At 38.6% G+C, this 20,760-nt stretch overlaps 1 protein-coding gene across 3 annotated transcripts; it reads left to right on the forward strand.

Annotated features, from left to right (window-relative positions):
• The first annotated feature begins 8,707 nt into the window (after positions 1-8,707).
• LOC102686146 (suppressor of cytokine signaling 6) lies at positions 8,708-17,170 on the forward strand. Of its 3 annotated transcripts, XM_015353677.2 has the most exons (3): positions 8,708-9,093; positions 9,508-9,628; positions 15,212-17,170. In XM_015353677.2, the coding sequence occupies exon 3, from the start codon at positions 15,334-15,336 to the stop codon at positions 16,924-16,926; it is 1,593 nt and encodes a 530-aa protein (XP_015209163.1). In that variant the 5' UTR covers positions 8,708-9,093; positions 9,508-9,628; positions 15,212-15,333; the 3' UTR covers positions 16,927-17,170. The 3 variants fall into 3 exon arrangements, with proteins under 3 accessions (XP_015209163.1, XP_015209165.1, XP_015209166.1); XM_015353679.2 differs by lacking the exon at positions 9,508-9,628; XM_015353680.2 differs by lacking the exons at positions 8,708-9,093; positions 9,508-9,628 and adding an exon at positions 9,982-12,936.
• Positions 17,171-20,760: the final 3,590 nt, after the last annotated feature.

The raw sequence follows: 20,760 nt of genomic DNA on the forward strand, positions 1-20,760 counted from the left end.
AGTCAGGATAGGCTCCTGAACTGGATAAAGCAGTTAGAAAAGACATGCATGAATTGTAAATTCATCTTAAGACTTCTGACCTTTTTTCTGAAACCACATTTCAACAAAGGAATTTCTCAAACAATGTTGTTTGCTTTATTTATGAATTAAGTCTCTAACATCCCACAGTGCAGTGGATAATGAAAGTACAGTCCAGAAACATACTGTATTAGGCTTTAGATTCTGGACTATGCCCTGCATCTGAACGTCATACAAAATTGCAACAAGACATCTCATTGAACATCTAGTGATTTTATCATTATGTCACAGGTCCATAAGAAAATAAAGATGTATCAATAATTTTGCTCAGCCCGTTTGCTTGCTTGGCTGGTTAATCTGATGACCATAGGCAGCCAGGGTGTGCTTAGACAACATAGCCGGGTATCCTTTTCCAGAATCCCCTAATTTTTGGCGTAATAAAGCCATTCCTGTTCTCAGTTGCAAATGCAATTTCCCACTGATACCATTTGATTTGTGTTTCACTGTTGATTCTCAGTGATTCTCACTGCTGAAGTCCATTGAGCTGACTTTGTCACTGTGTTTGAGAGTTTTGAATACTTTAATCAGGTCCCTACTCTCTTCAAACTAAAAAGCTTCAGTTCTTTCAGCCTGCCACTGAACATTGCTTTGAGCCTGTGAATATACAGTATCTCTTTGCTCTTCTCTTCCTTGAACTGTCGCTCTGGACTGGCCAGCGAGACAGAGGACCCAGTCTTTTGGTGTGGCACAGTTATTGTGCTGTGTGTGCTTCTACCATTTGAGCTTCATAGGCTGAATTCTCTCTTGGGTCTCTTGCCTTTTTTTAAAATTTGAAGTCTTTCTTGGTAGCCACTTCACACACAGGTACAGACTGTTTAGGTACTAGTATATTTTATTCTAGATTCTATGCATACACTTAAATTGCTCTTTTGTCCATAAAACCTGATTTTGTCAGCAGCTTCCTGGATTTTTTATGTATTTGATAAAGTGTAATGGGACTTTCTGGAGTCTATGTTAGATGACACCTGAAATTTCCACTACAAAAATGGAATCTGGGAATTTTGATCTAATGTACTCCAATAAAATCTGTATGCTAACTCTAATTGAACCCTAGAACTAACCTGGGATCAAACCCTACCCCAAATCTAGCCTAAAACTCCCAGTGCATGCACTAATCTGAAATCTATTCCGGACCCTGTCCTAAACACAAATGTAATTAATTAAATTATCCCTAATCCTACACCTACTCATCTTAAATCATACCAAAAGGACAAGGACATACCAGATAGGGCTTAAATTCTTTATTTTGAAGCTACCCTTTAAGATTAAAGAAACCTAAAAAAACTAAAAATAATCCAAAACAGAAACTGAAAATATAATTCTTATCTGAGCACATCCTGAACATATCCCTACTCTCAGCCCTTAGTCAAGGTCTGAACCAAACCTTAGTCCCTTAAACCTCACGTCAGTCATTAAATCGATTGGCAACTTCAAATTTAACCTTAATCTGTTGCAAATAAATTTGAAAGGATCTGATGGCTGTTGGGAAAACTGCTAAACTGAATGCAGCCAAAGCTGCCTGCAAAGTCACTCATTCAAATACAAAGACATTCAATCAATATGGATACTTTCATTGCTCTTTTCCATGAAACTTCAGAACTTCACAACTCCACCTAGCAACCAAATACACTTTCACAAACCCAATAACCACTGTGGTAATAACTAAGGGCAAAACTCTTCACTAACCCTCAAGGTCAGAAGAAGTGAATAGCCTGCTTTAATTATATATGTTGATACACATGTTAGGATTACTTTTAGGTACAGTATGAGTGGAATAATGGCACACAATAAATAAGAATATAAGAAAAAAAGAAAGGTTACAAATGAGAGGAAGCCATTAAGATCACGTAGCCTGGTAGTTAGCAGTTAATTGATCCAAGGATGTCATACTGCTGTTTCTTGAAAGACAGCTTAGTATCAGCTTTAACCTTTAACCATGGCTGGACTCATGGCTTGTTCCACACTCCTATCATTCTTTAGGTAAAGATATGCTTCCTATTCTCTCTTTTAAACATACTTCCATGAGTTTTTCACTTGTATCATCTGGACTAATCCCACCTCAACCACAAAATAATAATGATAATTGCTTACATTTATATAGTGTTATTCTGGACACTCCACTCAAAGCGCTTTACAGGTAATGGGGACTCCTCTCCACTACCACCAGTGTGCAGCATCCACCTGGGTGATGCGACAGTAGCCATAGTCTGCCAATACGCTCCCCACACACCAGCTCTCAGTGGGGAGGAGAACAGAGCGATGAAGCCAATTCATAGATGGGGATTATTAGGAGGCCTTGATTGGTAAAGGCGAAGGGGAAATTTGGCCAAGATGCTAGGGTTACACCCCCACTCTTTTCAAGAAACACCCTGGGATTTTTAATGACCACAGAGAGTCAGGACCTCGGTTTTACCTATCATCCGGAGGACGTCACCTTTTTATAGTATAGTGTCCCCGTCAATATACAGGGGCATTAGGACCCACATAGACCACAGGGTGAGTGCCCCCCTGCTGACCCCACTAAAAACCTCTTCCAGCAGCAATCTTAGTTTTTCCCAGGAGTTCTCTCATCCAGATGCTGACCATGTTCACACCTGCTGAGCTTCAGTGGGTTGCCAGTTGTGAGTTGCAGTGTGATATGGCTGCTGGCAAAATAAACAAAATGTGGTAGTGCAAGTTTCTGCCCTCACATCCATGGGGATTAGTGAAACGTATTGGAAACTCCATGTTTCGAGACAAGGATCTCAACAGTACACAACAAGGAGGATGTTCTACTGTTTGACCTTAACTTTGAGTGTTGACAGTCTATGTACTGTAAGTATCTTAACATAGACCTGGTGTTCTTGTCTTGGAAGCGTTAATGTGCATTGTTTTAACATAAATATAAAATTAAAATCATATTATATCTTTGTGGGACATTTTTCTGAAATTTGGAATACACAGATTTTTTTTAATTTAAGAAAATCATTGCCATAAACAGTACATAAACTCCAAAGCAATCAGCTGCATGGAGTTTCTATGTGTAGGCTTTGAAGTGACAGTAGACGTACAGTAGTTTATATAATCTATCATGCACTTCTGTCATGTTACCTTAATCCCAACATTCTGTAAAGCAAACAGAGCCAGATGAGATGCTGGTTTATTTAGCAGAAATAACTTTGCAAATGAATATAGCAATTTAGAGATCGCACCTTGTTAGCTTTATTTTTATCATAATCTTTGAAAAAAGTTTGTCAGTCAACAGTATTTGCTTGGTGAGAAAAGTAATTAAGCTCTTTTGTTTATTTTACAAAACAAATAACAGGACACCTTGCTTTACAGAGAGAATCAATAAATTCTGTTATCATCCATTTTAGGAGTTAAAGTCCTAAGGTTTTCATTTGAATTGAGCCATGTCACATGTAACTAGGAAAACATGAAATGCGAGAGGAAATTCAACAGTGTATTATATTTAAAAGATTTTTTTTTCTTTTTTCAATTGGCAATTTTATAAATGTTTTCCTATTAATAATTCTTGGTAATTAATTTGAGATATACCTTAATATTCAGTATATTGGGAATACTGAAATATAAATTTAGGGCACTTTTTTACATAAATGGTCATAGTAGTATTGAACAAGTTACCCAGATGTGTTGTTGGTGTTGAGACCCTGGTTTCTTTAAAAAAAAATGACAAATGAGACCCTCATAAAATTAGCTACTACCTACAAAACAGTTTAGATAAGCAAAATGTCTGCTTTCATATGTACCCTTTCATATGCTCTTTAAAAAGATAATGAACAGTAATTAATATAGGTCCAGTTTTTTGCAACTATTTCTATTATTGCCTAAAGTAGAAACGCAGTTAGCACAATTGTTATATGTCCTCATTTCCCTTTAAAAGGATATTCATATTACAATTATGTTGCTACAAAGGCTTCACTTTAAATTAATTTACTAAATTTACTGTACTAAAGTTTACTTAAATATTTTAAGTTGAGCCAAAACTGAAAACGTGCACATTTTTGTGGCACTCATATGATGATATAAATATTATTCTTAAAGAGGAATTTGACAGTATTTCATTGCGAATATTCATCACAACAGCCTTAGGTTAATCGAAAACTGGAATAATATTGATGCTCCTGCATTTCGACATCTAATTTGTGATGAAATATTCAATGTCCATTAGTTAGTCTCAAATATGTACTGGAATATGCACAGAATCAAAATACTTTTGAAACAGAATCTTGGATAAATCTAAGTTAAAAATTGGAGGGGATAAATTTCCATTTATTCTATTTGACTTTCATATCATTTCATCGTCTGTACAAGATAGAAAATTAGTCTTGAAAGGCATTTGTGATGTGGGTCACATAATACATTCAGGTCATGCGCCCCTACTTAATGAATCTATATTATCTTGAAAACAAGGACGCAGAAGGATCACAAGGCTGCTCTTCTGTTCAATCTGTAAAGCAAATTTAAATTGTGATGCTCCTGCCAGCAACATTCCCTCTGTCAATGAAATTGTGGTGTATTGCGATTAAAACTGGCAAACCCTTGTGTTTTTTACATTCTCACATATAATCTTTGTGTGTGCAACCTCAAAGACACACAAGCTGTCATGGAGTTTTGTTGTGTCATATATTCAGAAAATAATCAGAACAGCCTAAAGGGAATGCAAGCGTTAACATTACCTATGTCGTTTCTTAAAGTATCATACCCCAAACAGGTTAATTGACTGTAGATTAGATTAATTATTAGATTAGTGATTAAGAGGCGAAAATCTGATGCAGTTTTACAGTGTTTTAGTACACAAATATTAAAAAGGTATTAAATAAAAGGGCTGTAGTCTAGAAGTTTGTGCCTCATAAAATTATTGTTTCCTTTAAATGTTGATAATTTTCATAATTTTCACAAGCACCGTGATTCAAAAACGACTTCTAAACATTTTCTAACACCTAGAGCTTTATCCTTTACAATTAATAATCGTGTGCACTTGCACTGGTGAAGATTGGCATTTATTATTACTACTTTATTAAATATTTCTGCACTCAGTACTTATTAATGACATGATATAATAGCAATAGTTTATCATTGAAGATAGCATTTTAGCCTTACATTCCTTTGTATAAAAATAGGATAGATAGTAAAGTACTGGTCTCTGTTTCTCACTTATTATATTCTGTTTGATTTCCTATCATTTCTGTCCTTGCCAAAAGCATGCTTGACATTGTAACAGTACACCACATGTCTTGTCAATGAACAGGGTTCTTTAGTTCCATATTTAAATTCCTCCTCACTCTTTTTGGTGCCACCTCTTAAATCTTGCTTATTTTAAAATCCCAGCATTTAAATTCCTTAATCTGATTTAATACATTAGAGGTTTAATTCTCATTTAATCATTGGTATCACACCAACTCCACATATTTAACTGTATTATTTTGGTTTTACCAGCTTTATACTGTATTTTGTGATTTTAAAAAGACCTTTCATTGTTCACAGGTTTAGCTTTCTTAATGGATTGAAATATAATCTCTGCTAAAGTTTGTTATTAAATTACCTGGGAAGTTGGCCATTATCTTTTTCCTTTTTTTCCACGAGAGATCAACTGATTTTAAGTTTCACCTTTTGCGGAAAATCTCTATAATCACCCCTGTGCTTGCATCTCCTTTGACTTCTTCAGTAATACGCTGATTGCTGTGGCTCTGTCATGTTTCTTTCCCCAGATCTTTAGGAATTGGAAGACTGGCTCTCATCTGCTTCATTTTATGTTGGGAGTTTTTTTCCTAACGTTCACTCTGGAGCTCTGAAGCCTCCTTAAATCCACACTGTACAGAAGAACATTGGGTTTACTCTGATTTATCTCCAGCACAGCTTTCCTAAAATCAGCAGGCTGTTCACACTATTTCAGATTTCTATCTTTAAGAATCAACCGATAGTTTGACACCTTGAGTTCACTGATAATCAATTGCAGACGTGCATCAATTTTCTAACCTCTTTATCTAAAGCAATTGATGGGGAGGCTTGAGATTTACCTAGCAAGCAATGGGCGCAAGGCAGCATACACCCTGGATGAGATGCTAGTTCATTGCAGGGCACACACAGGCATGCACGCACTCACACCATGGACCAAATAACCTAGAGGCCAAGTAACCTACCAGTATGTCTTTGGACTGTGGAAAGAAACCATTTATTGTCAAATAAATTTAACATTTTTAAAATGAGTAATGGAGTAATTGCACCACTTAATGCTTAACCTACTTAATGCTAACTTTCGGTGTGACTGTGGTAACCATTCCTTGTTTTCTGTATTGTTTCCGACCGTTATTATCGGAACCAATTCAGATCTGTTTTGCCACACATGAGTATTGAAAATATATGTTTTCACAGGGGTGGCACAAGGGTGTAGTTGTTAGCATAGCTGCCTTGAAGTGCTGGGGCCCTGGGTTCAACTCCAGACCTGTGGTGCTATCTGCGTGGAGTTTGCATGGTCTCCTCCTGTTGTTGTGGGTTTTCTCTGGGTGCTCCGCAATCCAAAAACATACTGGTAGGTTAATTGGTTTCTGGGAAAACTGGCCCTGGTGTGAGTGTGTGCACATTTGTCTCTGTGTGGCATCCCATCCAGGGTGTATCCTGCTCTGTGCCCGTTGCTTCCCGAGATAGAATAAGTAGTTAGAAAATGAATGGATGGATGTCTTCATAGTGCATACGCCCAGTCCCCCACAACTGTTATTCATATTTAAAGGGACTTCTGTCACACAGTTTCTTTCTTCTGGATAGGTTCCTAATCTGTCTCATTGAGAAAATGTGTATTTCTAGGTGGCTCATCTGAAGAGGCCCGTGCCAGGAGGGTTCGAACTCGGGAGCTGGTACACTTCAGCTGCCGTCCTGCTGACTTGAATGGGCCTGAGAGTCCCAAGGGAGGCAGCCAGGCTGCACAACTGCAATGTTGTGTCTGGCCAGCTGCCAGCAGTGTCACAGGGTGCAAGTCAGAGCTTCAGGTTGGTCTCGCTGCTTAACAGAGGAAGATCCTTTCTTTGTGATTTCCTCCAAGCCAAGGCAGCACATTTGTAAGCATTCCAAGTATGGATGTTTGAAAGTACAATGCATATGTTATTTATATGGTTGGTATTCTTCATTCAAGTTACTAATATTACATTAGTGGCTTGTTCACTATTTTGGGCTAATTAGTAAACACACTGTGATTAAAGTGTGATGAGAAAGACAAAAACAAGAGAGGGTGTTACAGAACGGTGAATATTCCTTATTTTTCTTTGGTAATTATGACCAGACTTTGCATATGTACCTTCTGTGTCTGGAATGTGAATATGCTAGTCTATTCATGTTAACAGATGAATCTGAAGTAACACTCAGGGAAATTATATTACCTTCAGTTACTTTTTACACATCCCACTTATTCTACCCAAAATTGTTTTGGGAAAGTCCCCATTATCACAGCCTCTCCAATGTATGGAAAGATAATCAGATGCAACTAGAATTCTATTGTCTGTTTTTCTGTTTTTTACATTAGTCTCTCTTAACGAGCAAATTCAGTTTGATTTTTCTGTATTCCTTGCATGAATCACTTTTCAGGTTAGATATGTAAGAAATAGAATTGGTGCCTTAAACGTACAGTAATTACATGATTCACCATTTAAGTATACTTTGTGGGTATTCAATATGTGGCATTATGGGAACATACTTTTATGTATTCTGTTGAATAATACATTAGTTTCAGCTTTTTAAAGCAATATATTTTAAAGTTCAAACAAATAATAGAGTGGGGGGTATAGATAACACTCATTGTAATAACATTTGTTATTCTATCATTAAATAACTAAATTTACCATTAAAAACCTCTTTTTTAAAACAATTCAATAAATTGTGCCATGTGTAATCTTGAAATATCCATTTTATTAGAAGGGGATGTGAAACTTTATTATTTAGATTTAAGATCAACCGTTAAAAGAAGATTTATGTCTACATTTGAATATTTTGCCTATAGCAAACTATCAATTGGGCAGGAAAGATCATTGCATTTACAAACATGGAACAGAAGAACAGAAGTCAGCATTGCAGCACACGAGCCCTGGGTTCAGTTCTGGACCTGAGGTGCTGTCAGTGTGGAGTTTGTATGTTCTCCCTCTGTTCTTGTGGGTTTCCGTCTCAATACATACTCGTCAGTTAATTGGCTTGTGTGTGTGCCCTACAATGGACTGCTGACTTATCCAGGGTGTACCCTGCCTTGCGCCCGTTGCTTGCTGGGTTAGGCTGTGGCCCAGTATTAAATTGAAAAAAGTCAGAAAATGGATGGAACAGAAGGTGTGAAACTTCAGGTTTTTGTTTTGTACTGCTGCCCTGTTTTGTACTCACCAACAAGGCCTACAGTGAGGTATTTTTTAAAGACATTTAAGGTCTTAGTGTAACATTATCGTAACATACAATTAAGCAGAATGAAACACTTCACACTGCCTGCTTTTTCCAGATGTGATGCAGTTTATGCCTGTGTGCGTATATATATGTATTCTATTTGTCTATTTTGTCAAAGCGCCTTTCCACGCTGCGCGCACGGCTCACTGCACCTGCGTGCTCTCCACGCCACGGTTCTGCTTGAGTAAACACTCGCTCCAGCCCAGGGCCCTCCTCTCCCACAATGCAACAGGCAACAAAGGCAGAGGAAGCGAGCGACGGAAAGAGAAGGGGAAAAAAAGTTTAGACATGATTGACAAAGCCCTAGAGAACTGAAGCAGAAAGGGCTCTGGGCTAGGAATGACCACTGTAGTCATACTCGGACAGAAAAAGATCATTTTAATGTTCTCGTCCAAGCGCAGCAGGAATCTCGGGCGGCCGGTTTTGTGTGTTTAGTTTGTGATCCACTCCGTGTGTTCAGAACAGCACTGAGGTGCGGAGGGGAGGGGAGGGAATGAAGGTGACTAGGAAATGTGATTTAAATGTGATTTAAACCTTCGGGAGGTTTTATTCAGAACGCGGCCTGTGGGGAAAGTGGGAATCCGGAAGGGGGAAAGCTGGGTAAGTATCAGAAAGAAGAGTAAAAAAAAAATCCTAGATTGAAAGAAATGCTGCGTTTCTGTGAGTTGAGTGAGTTTTGTGGTGGCCGTGGGTGATTCTCCCGGTGGAAACCCGGGATAAACAAAGAAATGCAAGTGCCGTTTTGGGGTTTTTTTTTTTTAGAAAGCCAGACGTTAATCGCAGACAAGTTTAGTTTTCTACTCGCGTTTCATGCTTGACTTGCTCGGAGACGGTACGTGAAGGCAGCTGGCAGGGGATCCTTTGTTGCGGCCTGTGGGTGTTGAGCCAAAACTTGGGTTTGTCCGTGTAAGGTGCTTCATCTTCCGAAAATCCAAACAAAAACAGAGACCGAGACCATATCGCATCCCTTACGTGTGTCCGTCCACTTCAGCGGGTATTGATTTTGTTTTCAAGGCCACTGGCGGGTCTGATCGGAGGATCCCTCTGCGAGCCCCTGTCTTCCAGCTCGCCTTCGACTCGAAATCGAGCCCCGGGCTCCACCGGTCCGTGGGCCCGACCTGCGGAGAACTTGGGGGTTAGTGTTCAGGTTATTCCTTCCCGGCTGGTAATATTACTCCTTGCAAAGCTTGTACGTTTAAATGTGATCGCTTACACGGTTACCAGGAATCTGCTGTGAGCTGCCAAGCTGTTTTGTACAGACCTCTGTGTTTGACATGTGATGGATAACTTTTACCAAAGGCGTAGATAAACAACGATAGGAAATTAAGTTAGAGAAACACCATTTATTTTTAATAAAATATTTTTTTAATAGTCGGGTGTTTAAGAATAAACTGAGCCCTTTTAATAAAGTATGGGCCTAGTGATCTGTATACTCTATGCATTCGGCTCTGCCAAGTCGCCATACTTTTAAAGTTGTGAAGCTCTCTTTTTTTCTCCTATTCTTTTTTTTATAATCGTTACTTTTTTATAATTCGGTAATCTCTCGATCACATAAAAGTAAAATTTAATAATAATGCGCCATCCCAGACTGCTGTAGCTGATTACTGGCATGTTTTTTTTTAAAGATCGGTGTGTTTTATTATCTTGTCGTCATGTAACATCAGGCTCATTTCCACTTAAAATACTAAACGCCACTTGTGTTCAGAGTCATGTTTTAAATTAGCCAGCGTCCGAAGCAAGTGATTTATTTCCTGGTGTCAAGTAACAAACCAAAAAAGGGACAGGATTTTGCAGCTTAATCTCTTTTATACCAGGAATTACATTTATTTAACTAATTTTAATAAACGGTGAAAACCCGCTCTAGTAAAATTGTATTAAATGATTCACTGCACTTTTAAATTCAGGCTTGCACACGCTTTGAATTATCACATGAGAAGTGGTTAAAACAGGGTAAATCAACTCACTCTTGTTTATTAAATCTGTTCATGCTGAAGCAGGGAAAAATGCTGACTTAAGTATGCAGAGTAAGAAGAGTGTGGAGCATAACCTTGGTTTTATCTAATTTTGATTACTTTGCAAGTTGGAAGTTTGTTGGTCAGCACAGTGATAACTTAAGGTGTGTGTTTAATTGATTTGTTTATACTGATTAAAGAATATCCCACAGATTTAGTAAGGCTCTTTTACTTCAAGTGAAGAATTTGTGTTTTCCACACACTATTGGTTTTAACATCTCAGTGGCTTTTAGAATGAAAGAGCCCTGTGGTTGGTTTTCTGTGCGCGTTAGAGCAGGTGTTCCCAATCCTGATGGTGGAGGTCCACACACCTGGTTTTTGTTCCAGCCATGCTCCGTTACACAGTGAATGCTAAATTGCTTTAATAACAGATCGGTTTAAACTGTTTGATCACTTTCGGTTCTTACACATTTGGGGTTGCCTTCTTACTAACGGTGAAATCGTTAATTCTTTTAAAGCTTCAGTTAGGTAATGATCTCAGCTGGAATGAAAACCGGCAGGTGTCCTGACCTCCAGGATCGGGATTGAGATCCCCTGCGTCCGAGCACTGCTTCCCAATCCCCAATCCCGGAGTGCCCCCATGCTTGCTTGCTTTTTCTTTCTTTCCCTAAAACTAAAACCCCGGCAGAAAAGTCAAAAAGCAAGCAGTTCAGATAAAGGTTTGTTAAAAATAATCAAGATCGTGTTACAATGAATGCTAGGTATCCTAGCGTTGGGACGCACTGAGACGTATTCCTAGATTACTATATTTTGTTGTCCACGTTTTTGTGTACTATGAACGGTATTACCCTTTTCCTGTTTTGCCCTTCAGTAGAGTTTGCTTCTCTTTCTGTAAAACAGCAAGTTTGGACTAAAAATTGCAAATTGATTGTTTTAAGATTAATCTGTCGGATATATGGTTGTGCAAAACACTCTGCGGGACATCTGTAAACACTTTAAAACCAGAAGTAAAACACCATTTTTTATTAACATGTTGTGGCATATGGAGAAATAGAACTGCTGAGATCCTGAATGCTCCCAGTTTCACTTCAGGTTTGAGGTGAATGATCGGATTTCTGAAATAAATTTCAAAAGTGTTGGTCAGCTGCTCAGTTTTGCAAGCGCCACAGTTTTCTCGGACAGCAGCAAACTTTTCATATTACTCTCATGGTGGTAGCTCTGTTATCAGGATTTTTTTTAACATTTTAGGGACAGACCTGGATTTGGTTTTCCTATCCAGTGTATTTCCTTCGAGTTAGACTTTGTTGCTGTATACACCCAAGCTGCTGAGGGTTTATTACACCAAATGATTTTACAGTTCAGGGGAAGCAGTTATTGGTTTCAGTGCTGGCTGTGAGACTTTGGTCACATCTGAAATACGTCAGCTGTAGATGCTGGCTACATAAGTATTGTTTCTGCGGAGGTGTGGTTCATTAGACGTGCGGCAGAATTAACATGGAGATTTAATTAATTTTTTACTTGGGCAAATGGGTGGAGCAGGGGTTGGGTAAGTTTGGTTTCCTCTCAACCTAAGTGTGTTAAATTATTAGCACATGCATCTCCTCATGGCTCATGATTTGTAGCTGCCTGCATCTGTCAACCTCACAGTCAGTCTTCATATTTACATTTAAGGTGTTTTGCAACTGTGCTGAGGGGAAGGACTCATTTTTTGCAGGCTTTTACTCATGTGATGTAGTTCCTTTTCTGGTATGTTGAGAAACATAGAGACTTACAGCTCTGGGACAAACCATATGTACACCAAGGAAGGTTATTTGTGTGTGGCCAGTGTTCTTTTGCTGAAACGCGTTGCATTTTAAGTAGAGTATGTTTTCATAAATGGACAGAAAAAATATTTTGACTGGATGCTGATTTTTATCCTGTTAAATGGAAGGGATGTGTGTTGCTGACATAATTGGTGTATTGGGTACTTCTTCATTGCAGGTGTATTGTATAAGTAGACACCAGGGTTCTCCCTTCAGAAGGCCTTTATGATGTAGCTGTCTTCCAGGTGCTTCATCCTCACACTGAGAAACAGATACAAGACCATTACTTTACCAGCCCATTACTCTAAAGCACTTAAGCGGTGGACAAAAACAAACATAGCCCTCCAGGAGTGATAAGCCAGCTTTTGCAAGGGTCGTGTTTCAGACTAAGCTGTCCAGTGGAGATGTTGTGTTCACATCTCTTCTGGCTTACATTACAGTGCTGTGTTTGGAATATTTAATATGGCTACTGATGACAGAAAGTCCCATTTTTAAAAGTCATCAACAGTAGGTGCAGTACACACAGAGACAGTGTCCTGTGGTATACAGTGACATTTGTATAGACAGGAATGTAGTTTCTGGGCCTTACGAAATGTGTTGTGGTTTTCCTCTGTACCGGTGGACATCAAGTAGTCTCAGATCAACGTGAAGTAATGCACATCCTCAACGTGATCAAGTAAGGAGTAATGGTAAATGATTTTCTTTGCCTCTTTATTTTGTCATAAAAAAGTACAGGTGGAATGTTATTAGGAACTTGAAGCTGAGCCTAAAGATTCTCTTATAAAGAGATGATCTACGTTTTACTCTTGGTAGTGGATCACAATTAAAGCTGCACTTTAATTTTTAGTTGTCTAAAACAGATGCTTAGAATATGAAAAGAACAATTTTCCTGCTAGTGTAATGTAAAACACTTGTTTTGCCTTAGTTAAAACAATCTTGAAATTGTCTGGGATGAGGAAGGGAAATGGAGACCCTGCTGGGAATCCTAGGTGTAGATCCTGTTAATTATTGACATCTGTGCTGTGGGTCCACAGTAGAACAGTGTTCATTGCTTTGTTTAACTGCATTATCAAACTGGCTTGAGCACTACAGTACAACACTTTAAGAAGGAATGTTTTCCTAATATCTTCTGGTGTTGCATATTGCCGTAATGACTGTAACAATTTTAAAACTTTCATTTTGAAATGGTCTTTCAAATATGAAAATATGCAATTTGCAAAATGACTTTACTATTTTGTCACTGTTAATTTATTAAAAGATAGTAACGGAATTGACATTTTTGCAGTATTTACACTAAGATTTTATTGGCATGACTTACAACTTGATCATGCAAACAAAAGGGAAAACATACACCGGTAGTCCCCTTTGCTTTGAAAATTTTGAACTGCTGTACATTCATGACGTAAAGTGTTTAGAAGTTGGCATTAATGCAGTAATACATTAAAAGATGTTTCCAAAATGACAGATGAAAGCTTCAGGAGGCTGAAATATACCTCCAGGCTTCTGGAAGTGTATTTCATTGTGTTCTCTGAAACACTGAAGAGGAAGAAGTAGAAATCATTAATACTATTTTGCAAGTTACCTTTTTTTCCCACAAAACCTAAAGTTGGAGCAGTAAATTGCTTAACCCAATAAACAGTATAATTGTTTTAGAAGTGTGAACACCCATGAGATATCACGACTGGGACTGTCCCAGAAAGAAAAAATCCAAGATGTGTGGTCACCTTAATTGTTTTTGTATGCTATCTGTAGCAGCAGGTCTGTTAACTGTTTAAACTGTAGTACAGCAAATCATTCAATGGATGAAGGCTAGGTTATGGCAAAGGATAATGCACACCTTGGAAAGCTATTTTTTGTATCTTAGTAATTTACTGTTACAAAGGACCGTCTTACAATAATTCAGTTCATATATTTAAATAACGATTTTATATTATTTTAGAAAGCTTAGGTATCGCTTGATTTGAAGCCTTTAGGAAATGTGATTTTTCTGGATGATGCAGAATCATTTTTGAGTTGAATCATGAGCACTTGAAAATAAAAAAATAAATAATTCCAGGTCTACCCTCTGTTTAGTACTTTAGTTTTCAGGAGTGCTGATTTGAATGTAAAAAATAGATGCACAGGGAGCAGTGCTTAACAATGTTTTATTGCATAATTCATCAAAGGATTTTTACTAAGATCACCCCAAAAACCAAGGGATCAATTCCTGTTTTGGATGAGACTTAAAGCGTTACTGTTAAATCTAATGTTGGATTCAGTGCTAAATTATTAATGAGATTTGGAATACTCTGCAGAGATTTTTAAATACTGCTCATTGTAATAAAATAAACTTTTGCTGCTTCCAGGAGATTGTTTGGTGATCCTCAGTGGCTGCTAAGCTAATATAGTTGACAATAAACATATTATTCATTTTCTGAAGTTTTTGTTTTAAGGATCGTTTTGTGATAATTTTATGTATTGCTGTTTAGTACTGACCAGTGAATCATCACAAATGCTGCCACAGACCATAATTAGAAACTGATTTAAAACTTTTCTGTGTATATAGTCTAAATCCTCATATGAACCAGGGATTGTTTAATTGGAGGGAGGCTTGCTTAAAGCATTCTTGAAAGTGATTTTGTTTCAAGAAGAGTGTGAGATAGATATTGCGTTTTAAGAAAAAACAAAAGTCCTGAAATAATGACAATTTTTAAAGGCAAGAGCCCAAAGGAGTAGTCGTTTCTTTGCTCGTGATTTGAAGTCTTCCAGTAGAAAGTACATTAAGAGGGTAAAAATGATTAACTTTCAACAAGCTACGTAAACGGACAATTAAATCCATACATTTCCATTTTTCCTGAAATTGTCACCTTTGTTTTCAAGATACACTTTTACGAATTATGAATGACTGTAATATATTGTGGCACATTCTGAATGTTTTTGCAGGGTTGAGAAGCTAATCCATTTTTTAAATGTGTTCTGTTTTAGGGGATGGCTGTTCCAGTGTTCACATGAGCAGCTCTGGATGACCTCATGAAATCCACAGCAGACTAACACCTTTTGAACGGCACGGGTGAAGACCGATCCCTACATCGGGAGGGACCTGCAGAATGAAGAAGATCAGCCTTAAAACGATTAGGAAGTCCTTCAACCTGAACAAAGGCAAAGAGGAGGGCGACTTTGTGGTGGTGCAGCAGCCGGCCTTGACTCCCGACTTTGTGAAAGAAGAGTCTATTTTCGGGGGTTGCTACAGCAAAGAGCTGGCAAGCTGCGACTTGAACGGCGACGAGGAGAAGGGCCATAAGAGCCGATCGAAGAGTGAGAGCCTCATGGGCACGTTGAAACGCAGGCTGTCCGCGAAGCAGAAACCGAAAGGCAAGGGGGGCTCGCCGGCGGTCAACTCGGCGGATGACGACGACACCTTCTCCTCTTCCTCGGCCCCCGTCGGCTTTAACGACGTGAAAGCCCAGCGCCCCCTGAGGTCTACCTCCCTCCGCAGCCATCATTACAGTCCCACGCCTTGGCCGCTCAGGCCGGCCGCCTCGGAGGAAACCTGCATTAAAATGGAAGTGAAGGTGAAGGCCTTGGTTCACTCGTCGAGCCCCAGCCCAGCTCTTAATGGTGTTCGCAAGGAGTTCCACGACCTGCAGATGGACGGGCTTTTCCAAGAGCAGAGCAGCTCCTTGAAGAACTCGGAGGCCCAGAATGGTGACTTGCATCTAAACATTGATGAGCACGTGCCTGTAGTTATTGGACTCACACCTCAGGACTATATTCAGTACACGATGCCTTTAGATGAGGGAATGTATCCTGTGGAAGGATCGCGCTCTTTTTGCCTGGATAGCTCCTCGCCCATGGAGGTGGTGTCTCAGATGGAAGGCAGCGCCCTTCATGTGGATGAAGGACAGGTTGACCAGGACCTCGTTATGTCTCCAGACATTTTCATAGACCCTTCAGTAAACGGACTCTTGATCGGAACCACAGGCGTGGTGCTTCAGAACCCGCGTGTAGATGCTCCGCCTCTTTCACCTCTGCTACCTCCACTCCCCAGCAGTCAGATCCAAAGGAACTTTCCGGGGTTAAGCGGTGCTGATGCCCAGGTTGCTGAAAGGGTACGACACCATTTAAATTTCGACCCGAACTCTGCCCCAGGTGTGGGAAGGGTCTATGATTCTGTCCAGAACAGTGGGCCGATGGTGGTCACAAGCCTCACGGAAGAGCTGAAGAAGCTTGCCAAACAGGGTTGGTACTGGGGCCCTATAACGCGCTGGGAAGCTGAGGAGAAGCTGGCCAACTTGCCGGATGGGTCATTTTTAGTGCGCGATAGCTCTGACGACCGTTATCTCTTAAGCCTGAGCTTTCGGTCACAGGGTAAGACTCTGCATACTAGAATTGAACACTCAAATGGAAGATTCAGTTTTTACGAACAGCCTGATGTGGAAGGTCACACCTCCATAGTAGACCTAATTGAACATTCTATCAAAGACTCCGAAAACGGAGCATTCTGCTACTCGAGATCCCGCTTGCCAGGATCTGCAACTTATCCTGTTAGGCTGACAAACCCTGCTTCAAGGTTTATGCAAGTGCGTTCACTACAGTACCTGTGCCGATTTGTCATTCGCCAGTACACGCGGATAGACCTGATTCAGAAACTGCCTTTACCAAACAAAATGAAAGATTACCTGCAGGAAAAGCACTACTGACAATGCTAATGGAACTTACTTGCAACTTGCACTTTGGGAACAGTAATAAATTGTAAAATGGTTTACAAACATTCATAGGTATAAAAATGTTTGATGCCATTATTACACTTGTTTCTTTTAGAAAAAGGTTTGGTTTTTGTTGAATTGAGCAAAGGATTTGACCGTCGCTTAAGCTAGGAAAGTTCAGATTTGTTGTTGCTCAGATTTGGCTGTTTATACAGGAAAAATAAATTGTATAATTTTATTTTCAGTTGGCCTGGATTTCTTTATAGGTAGATCACATGCATGCGGATTGAGTGACTTTCTGCATGACATTTTGTTTTGACAGACATGATAAATTAAACCTGGAAGGGCAATTCTGTAGTCCATATGAAGAAATGACCAAAGCACATGGGAATGTTGTGTGTAGCTTGAACAGGACGTTTTACGCAACGCTGTGTATTACAACATATGGTGAACTATAGGAATGCACAAAATAAGCGTACATCTTTTGGTGTATTTTCAGATTGTTGTTCTTCCATCGTGGATTTAATCCAGCCAGTCTAGCATGTTTTGTCTGTCCTCTTGAAATCAACAGCTGGAGACCTTTGAAAACCATTACATTGGTTCAGGTAGACAGAGCAGGAGGTAAAGTAGCTGAGAGCACAGGTGGAATGAGCAGGTGAAGACACTGCAGCACTAAAGGAGAAGGGCAGTTGAGCAATGCCAGGGTGTAGGGAGCATCTGGTTTGTCCAGTCATTAGCTCTGCTTTTATGCTTATTTTTTTTCCCCTGGAATTTCATTCTAATGTTATATCAGTTAAATAAGCAGTGTGGTGGCATGGTGTATTTCTGAGTAAAAACTCTAATTTGCTCTTGCTTTCTTTCAGACCCTTTCTAATATGTATTACTTCAACCCTCTTCTCATTGCATTTAAAAGTTCATGACAGTAGGGTTAGTGAATATTTTTTCTTCCATAATTCACTTATTTGGCCATCAGATAGGAGCTAACACAGGCATGGGTTAAATGTAAAAACTTACCTGTGATGAAAATACTTTTTAAAAAAAGCTGTGGAACAATAGCTAACAGCTAAAACAAAAGCTTAATAGCTATGATGAAAATATTATAATTGAATAGTTGCAAATTTATGAGAAACGTAGGGAGTTGAGGCAAATTCAGATGTTGGGGAGGGGAGATTGTGCAGCTTAATTGTCATTTTAAACAGTCATCAAATGTGCTGTATTTTCAGCATCAAGAATGTGCAGAAGGTTTGACTGATGCAAATGTAGGTAAAATGAAGGAAAAGCATAGTTTTGAAAATCTAACACTTAAAATATTTCAAAACTTAAGACTGTTTAAGTTTGTTAACATTATAATGAAATGTTAACTTAATGCTACAATATGGTCATGCATTTGAACCTCTAGCGCATCAACTCTTGATTGGAAAATATGATCAGATTCTTCATAAAGCGTAAAGAGACAGAATATTATCGGTATACTGATTTTTGTACCATTCAGTATGGACTGCTTGTGGTTGGATATTGACCACAGAAGCTGGGCTGTCACATTCAGTCTTAGACTAACTGCTTACATTATGGAAGCTGATTTTAGAAAGCAAATGCATTTACCAAGCCAACACTATATGACTGCACTGCGGTTTTAACGTATTGCAGATGATTTTAGATAAACACTTTCCAGACTGTTTCTTGACTTCCAAATAATTTTCATCTCTTAATAAAACTAATTTATTAATGATATTGAAATGCAGTTGTTTGGATTATATATTTAATCAACTTTTCTTGATGTTTAATCACATTTAGATTAAATGTTTGTTTATTTGGCTCTGCCTTAGGGGCTTCTGTTCTCAATTTAGTTTTCTGTGTAAAGTACTAAAAAATGGGCCGATAACATTTCATTTACTAAACATCAGTATTAAGAAGTTTTACAAGGAATCATTTGAATTTGCCTAGAGCACCACTGATATGCTATTATTGAATTAAGCGGAGAGGATTATTATGGTTTCTGCTCAGTGTCCAGTCCTGGTACTGTATTTTTTGCGGTTTTAATTAAATGACAGAGTTGTAAGTAATCTTCGCAAAGTCTGAAAACAACTTGTGCCTATTGGTGTTGCATTTTTAATTACAGTATATATTGGCTTATAGCTCAGACCTTTGATGATGTGTGCTCTGCAACTCTGCAGAACTTCGGTCTCTAATGCTGAGGTACCTATGCAAGCATTTCACTTCACATCCTTTTGACTTTCCTCTCACATTTCCCTGTGAAACGTCTGTGGAAAAATCTGTGCAACAACAAATTCAGAAATTTGAATTTAGTTTAAATTGTCAGTGCTGCAAAGTGGTTTTTTGTTTGGGGATGTGTGGTCTCTTATTTCTAAAAAAAATGGCATATACAACTTGACAAATTTAGATTTTTTATGTGAAAGATTTTTATGTAGGGATTTGTTAAATTATAGACGGATTCATATCTTTTTTTCATTCTGTAGTATTTTGATAATCAAATGGACAAGACTGCTTCTTTTGAAAGCTGGTGTACTCATCATCCACTTAGGTTTCTTAGATCATTCAAAGAGGCTTTCTGCATTAGCTCAACCAGATTAATAGATGGGCACATCTTTGTTTTTGTTTTAACTGAAGTATTTCTCACAGTTACATGTTACAGATTCTATTATCAGTTTGTGTAGTCTGCAGATGTATCCAAAGATGGCTTATTGTAGTGTTACTGTTTCAAGAATAAACATAAGGTATTTAGGCATTTCTGCATGTCATAAGGAATCAGCACTGCCATAAATGAACAGTATAGAAATTGGTGAAAACATGGGTACCTTGCACATCGTTTGCATTCCTCTCATTAACTTCGTGAAAGTTTGAAATGCCTTTGTTAGACACACTGTTTCTTCACTACCATGTAGCATTGCTGAGATAAAAATCAATTCAAGAGCATATCATTTGAAAGGGAAGAGCATTGTACTCACTCAGAGGTGTTTTACAAGGGAACCTTTATATTCAAATCTTTTTTCCCCCTCTGTAAACTTCTTAGAAATTTCTAAAACGTTTTTCTTTGTTTTGTTCCGAAAACATAGAGGCTAGGAAAGTAGTTGGAAACGAATCATCACAGACACTTGAGAACACACTCTGGGTGTCTTAGCTGTGGTCTCGAGAAGGAAAAATTGATTGACACTTCTCATAGGAAAAACTTTTTGTCAGCTCAGAAGGTTTTTGTCAGTGTTGATTGTCTTTATTGTGAGGCCTTGAAGCCAAGACAGGGAACCCCAGAGCTGCAGGTTATGCTGAAGGAATGAGAAGGAAGGAGCTGAATTTGCGAGTTAAGGAGCTTTATTATATATTGCTTCTGGGTATGTGCTGAAGAATAATGTTTTATGGAAGTATGTGTACTGGCACAGAGATAATATTCAATTATCACATGTCCAGGGGCAGCTTCAGTGCGTCTCTGAATAAGCTGTGGTGTTAATCTCTGCACAGTAAAAGGGACAGTGAAGCATTATGGGATGGCATTGACATGGGGAAAGGTATGAAACTATTAGGAAATGCAACAATAAGTGTACTGTAGTCATAGAGGAAAATAATACCTTGAGCAGAAGTCTAAAGTCAGATGGCAAAAGTGACAGCCGTTTGTCAAGGATAACCAGCTAAATGAGCTGGTCTCCATGGTCTTCCAGCTCTTATTCATTCAAACATTTGTGGTTTAGAAAGATGGGCTTAACACCAGATGTCACTAGTATGTACTAATATGGCGCACATTGGAAACTATAAGAACATGTAGAGTTAAATTATATTAAGAAAGGTTAAATGCATTCTGTCCCAGTATTAATTTGT

Source organism: Lepisosteus oculatus, chromosome 6 (genome assembly GCF_040954835.1).
Source record: "Lepisosteus oculatus isolate fLepOcu1 chromosome 6, fLepOcu1.hap2, whole genome shotgun sequence".
NCBI lineage: Eukaryota > Metazoa > Chordata > Actinopteri > Semionotiformes > Lepisosteidae > Lepisosteus > Lepisosteus oculatus.

Excerpts from the sequence above, each read along its gene's own strand:
- LOC102686146 (XM_015353677.2), top strand. The coding sequence starts at position 15,334 with ATGAAGAAGATCAGCCTTAAAACGATTAGGAAGTCCTTCAACCTGAAC.